Source organism: Octopus bimaculoides, chromosome 1 (assembly GCF_001194135.2).
Source record: "Octopus bimaculoides isolate UCB-OBI-ISO-001 chromosome 1, ASM119413v2, whole genome shotgun sequence".
Classification (NCBI taxonomy): Eukaryota; Metazoa; Mollusca; class Cephalopoda; order Octopoda; family Octopodidae; genus Octopus; species Octopus bimaculoides.
The window spans coordinates 105,360,937-105,372,925 of NC_068981.1; the positions used below are offsets into that span (position 1 = coordinate 105,360,937).

An 11,989-nucleotide genomic window follows, 5' to 3' on the forward strand; every position below is an offset into this window, starting at 1 on the left:
CCAGTGCATGGATTTGCTGCTATATTTTTAAATAGGGAAGAATTTTAATAGTTGATAAACAGAATACTTTAATTATGTTGATGCAACTAATAAGAATATCTTCAGGGATAGAACTGAAGATAGGAGTTGAAAGAAAATATAGCAGCCAAAAAATTACAAGACAAGAATATTCAAATGTCTATTACCATTTAATCAATAATAAAGTTGGTCCACACAAACAACCAATAAGAAATAGACCCCAGAAAAATTATTATGATAATGCTGATTAAAATATTTTAAATAAACTTACAGAACGATTTAAAGGTTCCCAATGCATGGAAAAACTGCAGAAAGGATTCTCTTCCTGAAAACCAAAAGGTAAATATTTGTTATCATGTTATTTGTCTTCATTAGAGTGTTAGACTGGCAGAAAACAGAAATAGTAAGATGAACAACTTAGTAACATAGCATTTAGTGTTCAACTGCTGTACTCTAAGTTCATATTCCACCATGATCAACTTCATTTTCATCCTTCCAGGAGTTAATCAATAAAAATAAGGCACAAGAGTGGCTGTGTGGTAAGTAGTTTGCTTACCAACCACATGGTTCCGGGTTCAGTCCCACTGTGTGGCACCTTGGGCAAGTGTCTTCTACCTTGGGCCGACTAAAGCCTTGTGAGTGGATTTGGTAGACGGAAACTGAAAGAAGCCTGTCGTATATATGTATATATACATATATGTTTGTGTACCTGTGCTTGTGCCCCCCCCCCCCATATCGCTTGACAACCGATGCTGGTGTGTTTACATCTCCGCAACTTAGTGGCTCGGCAAAAGAGACCAATAGAATAAGTACTAGGCTTACAAAGAATAAGTCCTGAGGTCGATTTGCTCGACTAAAGGCGGTGCTCCAGCATGGCTGTAGTCAAATGACTGAAACAAGTAAAAGAGAGTTGTCATATACTTGAATCAGTTCAGTTGACATCACCATCTTCTATGAATTTGCAGCCTCATATAAATATATAAAATAGAGATAAGTATTCACTGTTTCAGCTGCCTTGGGGTGATTCATATTTCCCTCAGAAAAAAAAAGGACAAATTATAACTTAGTTAAAACTTAGTTAATATTTATTAGAAATCTTTACTAAGGAAAAAAAATAACTCTCAAAATCTTAGATATATAAGAACTTTTGTTTGATAAAAAGAGCTAAACCCATTGAGATCAAGGCAAAAAAATAATGCTTCGTTACTGCTTAGATAGGCCAATATGGATAATGCTCAATTTGGACTTTTGCCATTTAATAATAATAGGGAAACATGGTAGATGACTGCAGTTCTAGGCATAAAGTGTTGGGTTAAGGTAGAGGTTTGTGGGTGAAATATAGTACAGATAACAAGGAAAAGACGTGGGAAACTAAGTATACTTGAGTACAAGTGGCATAGAGTTCAACTATATACTTTCTCTATAATGACATTGCATATTTAATATCCACGATTTAGATTTGTTATCTATGCTTATCTGCCTACTTTCTCCATTACTACATGCTTAAAAACAAATTTAAACTGGTTATCTGGGTTTTGCTACTTATTAGCCTTCTTAATGGCTACATTCTGTATTTAGTAACCACATCATGGCTCTGATAACTTTGTATTCAGAGACATCATTTCTGATCATTGTAGCTTGATGACACTGAAGCTACAAAGAAAATAAAACTAATTTTCTGTATTTTATGTTCTACCTAACCAGTTACATAATAAAGAGTCAATCTTTATTGCATTTCCCCACCACCATCACACACATACAAATACTCGCGCGCGCACACACACACTGAAGTTCAAATCAATTTTAATTTCAGAGTTATCTCCCTTAGTTAATTACAATTTTTTTTTTTTTTAGGGTAATTTAATACGGTGAGTCAGCAGAACTGTTTGCCTGCTTAGCAGCATTTCGTCCATTTTTACGTTTTGAGTTAAAATTCCACCGAAGTCGACTTTGCCTATCGTCTTTACGAGTCGATAAAATAAGTACTAGTTGAGCACCCCCTCCACAGAAGTTGCTAGCCTTGTGCCTAAATTTGAAATCATTATGAATATAATTACGATTGATGAAAAAATGGAGGTGAAAGCAGGTACTCACTACATTAGAGATATTAGTCCTTCATTGAAGTAAGCGAATTTAAATTTTCATACTTCTTAATTCAAATAAGCTAATTTATATTTTCATTCTTCCACATTCTTCCAAAATGTCAGTTAGCTAAGCTTCAATAAATAGGAGATGCAATGTGATTTCTTGAGATACAAAACTGAATGGAGTTAACTTGAGAACTCTAAGGTCAAATACTATAAAAGAATTTAATTTTCAATTTATTGGCAACAATTTTTCTCTATCGATGTAGTGGTAATGGTACTTGAGCAATGAATTTAGTGAACTTGAAAAATGAGTTAGGTTTATGCATTGGATTTGATGTTCAATGTTAATTTGTTTGTGAAACAGCACAAGCAAGTTAATAAGGTAGATGGAAATTAAAAGCAACAGTCAATATATGCAGAATAGTCAGCTGCACTAGTATAGGTGCATAATCCCAGTTGGGTGAAGAAAAAAATGTTAAGATGTAATGATGAAGGACAGCCATGACAAAAGAAGCACAAAAAAACCCCTAAGAAGAGGTGATAAAGTTAGATCTTAAGATGCTAGTGCTAACAGATTAAATAAAGTAGGAGAGAAAAGTGTAGTGAACCACTACACTTTGTAAAGTGAGTGGCAATAAAAAGAGCATCCAGCTACAGAAACCAAATCAAAAGGACATGTATAAGCACCAGACTATGAGAGCAACAACTCCCAATAAAAAAGAACTTTGACCATGAAGACCCACCAACCGATGCCAGTATGAAGAGCAGGCATAAAATGATGACAATGGTGATGATAACAGTGATTTTATAACAAAGATTAGTCACATTTCTAGTGGAATGTTTACAGGTCTAACTTGTAGTGACAAATAGGTTAATCATATACAACTGCATTTTTAGGCATCTTTGAATTTAATTTTATATTTGCAATTTTATTGTACATGCACGTTATATTCACAAAGGCAGAGAAATCTTAGCATATGCTGTTAGTAAGACCGTAAAGGGAAAACTATTTCTTAATAGGGGAATGTAGGAGAAAGTAATTAAAAACAAATTGGTGCTAGTAAAGTATGTGGTCTACAACGGTATCAAACAGGGTCATCTACCTTATTTTTCAGATATTTCCAGATATTTCAGAGATAAAACACTTCTTTGTGGTGTCTGGTTTGTTAAAGATGTTGGCTGTTTATGTCTATTTTGTAAATACAGATACATGATTTTGTGTGTGTGTGAGAGAGAGAGAGAGAGAGGGAGAGAGTGTGTGTGTGAGAGAGAGAGAGAGAGAGAGGGAGAGAGTGTGTGTGTGAGAGAGAGAGAGAGAGAGAGAGGGAGAGAGTGTGTATGCGTGTGTGCATGTGTGCTTGTGTGTGTGCATGTGTGTGTGTATGCGTGTGTGCGCATGCGTGCATTTGTGTGTGTGTGTGTGTGTGTGTGTGTGTGTGTGTGTATGTGCGTAGCATCTCTGGAATAAGCAGTTTGATTTCTGTTTTTTATATAGGGATTCTCTGAGACATGAATTCATTCTAAAAGTTTCCCAAGAATAAAAAGGTTGGGAAACACTGGTGCACAGGTGCCAGAGTGTAATCAAATTTATCAAGGCAATCTAAAGCAAGTAGAATGCAGCCCAGGGACTCAATGCAATAGCCATAGTACTAAAGACTGCACTGTTGATAATGCTTAATAATCCAAGCTCTTAACCATAATTTGCAAAATCTTTTTTAAAACATATTAAAAAGAATCAACCTAAAAAATTTTCAAAAGTTCAATTAATAAATTAATTTAAAATGAAGTGTTGTATATCGTTTTTACCAAAATTTGCTGATTTTTCCTGTTTACTCATGTATAATGTTGTACATTTACTTCGTAATTCTCTCATTATTACTTCAACAAATACAATTAAGATTGCCCTTCACAGAGGAGATCTAATAAGACAGAAATATAACTGAAGTTGTCTCCCATATTTGCTGGAATTATTAAAATATCAGTCACTGCACTAATGTTGTCTTTCTTCACCACATAAGTGTTTCTGTTTAGGTATTAAATGTTGTTTACATTAAATGTTAGTATAAATTTAACTATTGAATCACTCACCACTGCTTCCACATTCAATTAATTAAGATTAATTAAAATTCTTTGATTGTCCTTCTTGCCTTTCTTCACCAGAACTAGCCACTAAGATAACAATTTTTGTACATCATCATACAAATAATGTTGATTAAAATTTCTTACCTTTCTACATTAAGTTTGTTAGCATCTACTTTATTATTAAATATTCATGCAGCAGGTGTTTCTGGGGACTTTCACACATATGACCAAAGAAAATATTTGGTTTAATAATTAACAATCAACAGCTTTGTTTATCTAATTTTTCTTTTGTTTTAACTGTAATGAGAAATCAAATATATAAATTTACTTATACATACTATTTCCTTAGCTTTTCGACTCTGAAAGTTGGTGTAGAAATAGAAACCTTCTGAAGTAATACCCTTCAGTAATAACATACGCACGGACGGTCTGCCTGATCTAGCAGAAAGAATGAGAGAAACAGTTAATGTTGAATACAAATTTCAAACAAGAAGAATTAATGTATGAAAAGGAACATAGATTTTATATTACTTAGGATTCGGATTAATATCTAGATCATAAGGAAGGTTGTTGTAATTGTTTCACCAGCTCTATATTTGTGAGATGAGGAATTTATATTATCTACAATGTTTACATTAGTCAGACTGGTGTCCTCATCTTGATTGTTGATTTCACTATGTTTCAGCTGTTATATAGCTCCAGCTTTCTTGTGTTGAACTCGGTTGTTGTATCAAAATTACGAACCTAACCATTTATTTCATCCATGGGTATACACTGTTCTCATGCTGCTCTCTGCATTTCATGACATTTTTTTTTTTTGTGAATTACCTTAGTGCCTGGGATTGAACTAAGAACCTTTAGGTGAACTGCATTAACCAGCATCTTTATCTACTACACTATGCCTGTAGGCAGTAACAGAGTAAATTTTAAAGACTTTTAAACCTAATGTCTAAGTAATCTGTTGTTGCAGTCTACCCTTTTCTTTCTTTATTATTGGCTACCATAATTATATTCATTTTTGCATATGGCCTGCTTAGCAGGTTGTTGTGTCCTAGTATATACGCTGATCCCTTAAGTTTTCTAATTTTCCAGTGGTGCTCTCTGTCTGTTATTTTGACCTTGCCCCACAGTGGTTGGCTGTCTCCATTTTCCCACACTTGATCATCTATACTTGATGTACTCCATCTCAAGCAGCTGCAGGTATACAAAGGAGAAGCATGCCACCCACTTAAAGTAAGGGTAGATGAATATTGGAAAACTGTGATACAAGGGGATATTGAAAAGTTAGATATAACCAATCACATATGGAAAAATGTCATGAAACACAGAGAGTGGAATGAGAACAGTGTACCCCTATGGAGCAAATAAAGGATTAAGTTCAAAATTTTGATACAACATCTGAGTTCAACATAGGATACCTGAAGAAGGCTGCAACATACAACAGCCAAAACATAGTGAAATCAACAATGAAGTCAAGGACATCAGTCCGATTGATATAAACAGTATACATATTATTCTAGCAGACCAATGAAAAAGTTTCTAATCTCATAGCCATGTCATCTGCTTGTTTTTTTTTTTTTGCCTTTTTCTGTGTTTTGTTTTTTGTTTTTTTTTTCATTCTCAGTGTATTGAGAACCATATTATACCACAGTGTATTCAGTTTCTTTTAAGATGAGATGATTCATCCACTTTGAATTGATGATGTTGACTGTGTGTGTGAAATTATTTTGTTCTATGAAGAAGAAGGATTAAAACTATTTATAGAATAGGTAGTGATTCACAGTGGCACTAAGTATATCCTCCACAACAAGTGTTATTACTATTATTACTATTAACAGCGCAGTGAAGTAGCAGGAGCAGGTGCACACCAATTTCATCTCTTTCTCAATTTAAATCTCACCCATGTTAATTTTATCTTTCTTACTTCCAGAATTTATAAGCATCAAGCAAATATTCCTCCTCTGCAATTTGTGGCCATGTTACAAATGCAAAAAAAAATCACTAACACTGATTTCAAATGATGGCACAAAGCTGGTAATTTCGGAGGAGAGGGAATTTGATAACATCGACCCCAGTGCTTAACTGGTACTTATTTTATCAACCACAGGATGAAAGGCAAAGTTGACCTGGGCAGAATTTGAACTCAGAATGTAAAGACAGACAAAATACAGTTGAAGTGAACATTAACTGTGTCTGCTTTACTTCTTTTTGTTAACTAATATCAAGGTTGAAAGATTCACATTTCTTGACCTTGACTAATCAGTTTATTTTTAACGCCATCAGTCTGTTTGATGTCTGGTTATTTATCATAATTTCATGATTGTAAATAACAAGTCCTATTTTTGAATCCAGACAGACACTTACCACAGGAGATTAAGTCACTCCTTCTCTTGAGAGATTTGAGGTAACACTTTGGATAAGTGTCAACAACTTCTCTAACTTATCAGGGTTAATGGTGAAGTTCAGAGTCTAGCAGAACAGGTGGAAGAATGTCACAAACATGAATGAAGACAATAGCTGTAACAGTTAGCTGCCTTAAATCATCTTAGTTGCTTTACCATTGATATCTCACTATCAAGATCCTGGGTATGATGTTAAAATTGCAACCAGTTCTCCCACTGCCACAAAGTTCAGTAGAACAGCACTACACAGGCTAGAGCTGCAGTCCCATAAGATCCTCCCCTGCATATTTCAGAGTAAGTTTGCCTACATCAGGATAGCAAGAGTAGGATTAGTAGTTGCCCAATGCTCTATTTCCATTACAAAGGGAGCTCAAGGAACACAAGTTCTTCTATTGCCCCGACTTTATGATGATGTATATTATAGTTGATTCAGTTGATTAGATCCCATCTTTCAAAAGGTGCAGCCATGTGTTAGTATGAGACAATGTTAATAATAGAGATTTTGAACATAATTATAAGGCCACAAACTTTGAGAGTGATTTAATCAATTAAATCATCTCCTAGGAATTGACTGGTACATATTTTATTGATCCTGGAGGAATCTGAATGCAGGACATAAACAGATATAACTAAATACCCCTAGGTATTTAATCCAATGCTCTACATTTTCTGTAGGTTTAGCATCATTAAATAAATAATAATAATCCTTTCCACTATAAGCACAAGGCCTGAAATTTTAGGGAAGGAAACTAGCTGATTACAATAATCAGTGCTCAATTGATACTTATTTCATCAACCCCAAAAGGATGAAAGGCAAAGCCAAGCTTGACAGAATCTGAACTCAGAATGTAAAACTGGAAGAAATGTCACTACACATTTTGTCTGATGTGCTAATAATTCTACAACCTCACTTCCTTCACTGCTTAAATAATAACAATTTCTAATATAATCCATCATAATTTTACATGTTTTTTTTCCATGCTGGCATGGATTAGGTGTGATTTCTGGTGACAGTATTCAATGGGTAGATGCCCTTCCTGATGCCAACAATTGTTTGTTTTCAGAAAGTATTTTAATTCATGTCTTCACATACTGAAGTGTCAAGCTGCCAAACTTCTTGTTTATGCAATATATAGCAATATCACTGCTGTCCAAGCAGCATTGATGTGAGGACATATGAAGACACGCACACACACACATACACACACGCAATTGTACACACACACACACACACATGCAAAAACACACGCAATTGTACACACACACACATACTCAAACTCACACATGCACGCGTGCGCACACACAGACACATATGGATTGAATTCTCCACCAGAGAATGGGTTGATATACTGGTTTGATGAGCCTACTCTGCCACACTGGATTGGCATTGCTTAGCATAGGAATGCCGTTATTTTATACTCAAACCCAGGAGTAATTAAGTTAATCACATCAACCCCAGGGCTCAGCTGGTATTTATTTTATCGATCCTGAAAGGATGAAAGGCAAAGTTGTCCTTGGTAGAATTTGAAATCAGCACATAAGGACAGACAAAATACTGTTAAACATTTTACCCAATGTACTAATGATTCTACCAGTTTGCCACCTATGTATATATGTACATATATATATATATGTACATATATATACAAATATATATCTATATATATATATATATTCACAACATGCTTCAACAGTTTCACTCACAAGACACTGGTCAATCTGAGGCTATAGTGGAAGACACTCATCCAAGATGCTATTCAGTAGAAATCAACTCCAACAATTAATTCACAGAATGACTTGCAAACAAAAGCTAAATAATCCTTTCTGTTAGAGGCGCAAGGCCTGAAATTTGGTAGAGAGGAACTAATGGATTGCACTGACCTCAGTGCTCAGCTGTTACTTATTTTATCAACCCCAAAAGGATGAAGGGCACAGTTAGCAGCATTTAAACACAGAATGCAAAGCAAAATTCATACCTACACAGCCATACCTAAATTATTTTCAACAATAAAAATAATTAACTGCAATAATATTTAATAATTAATTAATTAACTGTAATAATATTTAATAATTAATTTATTAATTGATAATATGGGAACAATAAAATATAGCTTACAGTGTTGCAGTAGCTAAAGCTATCGCATTGGTTTCAATAATTTGAGGATGGTTACTAGCTTCTTGGAACCAAGCTTGAAATTGCTTCATAGGATTCCTGGAGACCAGTTGGGACAAGTCAAAAGTGTCTTGAGAAGAACGGTAAGGTTTTCGCATATCTAAGAGGGAAACCAGATTAAGTTACGATCATTAATAGATTCCTTAGATTATTATCACAATTTAAAAAGTTAAATACCAAATTTAATTTAGTTTTCTTTTGATATGTCATAAAAACTCTACAAATTTTATGATGCAAAAAAAAAACATAGCTGTGATGTGGGAAAGTGAAACTACTTGAAACAAGAATTGAAAATGCATTAGCAAATTGTTATTGTTGTTGTTTAGCTCCATACTGAACAAGCAGACCTAATTTATGATCAAAAAATGTTCCAGTTTTTATATGTCCTTTTTGAATATTAAGATATAATCTGAGAAAGATTTAGCCAGTATTACTAGTAAGCCAAGTGACCCAAGTAGAAGTTTTTTTTGGATTTATGATAACAGAAGAGTGGAATGGTCAGGTGCTTATTGTTTGCTGTTTAGCACTCAAGCTTTTATCAAATCTGATATTGGCTCTTTTGACAAGGCTGAAAGCCAGTTTTGACATGATACAGAAATAATCAAATGGATCAACTACATCAATTAAATAATTCCCAGCAAAACTAGCAAACAAAAGCTAAATAATCCTTTCTACTATAGGCACAAGACCTAAAATTTTGTGGAGCGGGGCTAATGGATTGCATCAACCACAGTGCTCAACTAGTACATATTTTATCAGTCCTAGTGCTCAACTGGTACTTATTTTATCAACCCAAAAAGGATGATAGGCAAAGTCAGCAGCATTTGAACTCAGAATATAAAACCAGAAGAAATGGAAATGCTGCCAAGCATTCTTTGCTTCCAAATGTTAATAATATGATCAAGACTGGTGTAGAAATAATTGATTCTCTTCCATTCCCAAAAATTAAGCAGAATTGAATTTATTCAGAGGAGGAAGAGTATTGTTCATGATCTTTTTAGAGGGAAGAAATTAGAAGAAATTATCCTCAGATTGAACATCCAGTCCAAATGTTTTCAACAGATTGGATTTCACTAAAGACACCCAAGGGTCAGATAGTGGTGTTAACCCAGGTAATAGGTTAAGTCTACCACCTAACCCATTGAGTAACCTTATAAACACTAACTGATTTGTCCAGTTTACAGACAGGATCTAATATCCTACTTCCCAACTGAATACTTAGTGGATGAAAGGACCTCAGCTGTAAAAACAAAAGCTCCAATAATGCAAAAATGTCCAAATTTACAACACACTCTGCAGAGGAAAAGTAAATAATATACACAAGTCAGTTTTATACTGTATTTGACTAAAATGTTTTAACATTGACTGTGTATTTAAATTAATCCTTTAGCATTTAAACTGGCCATATCCAGCCCAAATATTCTACACATCTTATGTTCAAACTGGCCATATTTGGCCTCTCACACCTAACCTACCATACCATTTGAAAAATAAACAATCATATTACTGAAGTTTCAAAGCCACAAGATAATTCATGATTAATTCAAAATAATGAGAATAAAAGGCATTACATTAGTCAGAGTAATTTGAATGCTAAAGGGTTAAATGAATAAAGTAATAATTCAATAGAGCAATAAAACCAAGCCTATTGCTTCATTCAAATAATCTAGATGAGTAAAAAGTTATCAAAAATAAACAACTCACTTTGAATATCTTTTTGATCATCATCTGTAACAAATAAAACAAAAAATATTTATCATGAATACTTTGAATTAATGTAATTATTTTGCCAGAGGCACATTTACATCAACAATTAATTCAAATATATTTGGTGAAAAAGCAAAAGAATTTCACAAACATAAATAGATTTATAGGTGCAGGCATGGCTGTGCGGTAAAAAGCTTGCTTCCCAATCACATGGTTCCAGGTTCAGTCCCATTGCATGGCACCTTGGGCAAGTGTCTTCTACTATAACCTCAGGCCAACCAAAGCCTTGTGAGTGGATTTGGTACACAGAAACTGAAAGAATTATATAATTGACATATGCTTTCAACTCAACATCCATGAACTCAGACATCCCAAATTAAAGAAGGATTTACAACCAAAAGCAATACCATACATCTCCAAACACAACCCTCTTAACAATGAAGCCTTCGACACCATCCTTCAAAACATTCCCCTGCTAAAAAAGGACCACAGAATGAACTTAATCCTCTAAACACACACCATCATAAAAAGCAAGAGACAACCCATATCTATGAAAAATCTCCTAACACAAGCCCGAATACACTCAACAACAACACAGAAGCCATCAGTAAAAAAATGCGGAAGACCCAACTGTGGGATATGCATCAATTTAATTTAGGGGTCAGAGTTCTTCAAACAGGGACAACGTTTCACAGTGAAAAGCAATTTCCCATGTGCTTTGGAGAACCTGATATATGCACTAACCTGCTCTGGGTGTCAAGAGCAATACATAGGCCAAACAAAAAACAGTCTACGTCAAAGGATGACTCTGCACAGATTCCAGATCAAAATTCCCAAAAACAGAAAAATAGCACTCAGCCAACACATCGACATTTGCGCCAATAACAAAAATTCAAGCTTCAGAATTTTTCCCCCTCTACCAATTAAAGAGATTCTCTTTATTACAAAATACAGACCCCTTTTGAACGCATCTACAACAAATGACATATCCACCATGGCCTTAGAATAACACAAACACATGCAAATATTAAAAATGATACATTCAAGAGATGCCCAAGAATTCATTAAAAAACAGTCCCAATCACTGCTATAATCCACAACGAGCCACTTTTAGGTCACTTGACCATTTAACATCCTACTACTATCATAACACCGCATTCCTTTATTATTCTCTCTTCTCTTTCCCCTTCCTCTTCTTCGTCTTCTTCCTCTCTGCCACCTCCTTCCTTACTTTACTACTATTGCTGTTTAGAATAACACCTACGCAAATATTATAAGCAATACATTCAAAAGAGATGTCTCAAGAATTCAATCACTACTACCATTCACAACAAGTTACTTTCAGGGCACTTGACCATTTAACATCCTACTACTATCATGGCACTCCCGCATTCTCCTCCGCCTCCTTCTTTGCCAAGAATTCACAACGACCTCAAACTCACAAGAGTAAACAAGAGAGACAGAGGCAGGCAAAAACAAAGAAAATGCTCCTTGTATTTGAATACTATGCAAATATTCTT

The 11,989-nt window shown here is 34.6% G+C and overlaps 1 protein-coding gene across 9 annotated transcripts in view; it reads right to left on the reverse strand.

Moving 5' to 3' along the window:
• Window positions 1-11,989, reverse strand: part of LOC106871081 (pyridoxine-5'-phosphate oxidase) — a 30,350-nt gene that overhangs the window by 10,880 nt on the left and 7,481 nt on the right. For 8 of the 9 annotated variants that reach the window (XM_014917358.2, XM_014917360.2, XM_014917356.2 and 5 more), the window contains 4 exons: window positions 10,467-10,490; window positions 8,706-8,862; window positions 4,526-4,625; window positions 290-343 (listed from right to left, as the gene is read on the reverse strand). In XM_014917358.2, the coding sequence (XP_014772844.1) occupies window positions 290-343; window positions 4,526-4,625; window positions 8,706-8,862; window positions 10,467-10,490 (335 nt within the window). The remainder of the gene's footprint in view (window positions 1-289; window positions 344-4,525; window positions 4,626-8,705; window positions 8,863-10,466; window positions 10,491-11,989) is intronic. The other variant, XM_052968883.1, reaches the window with a different exon arrangement.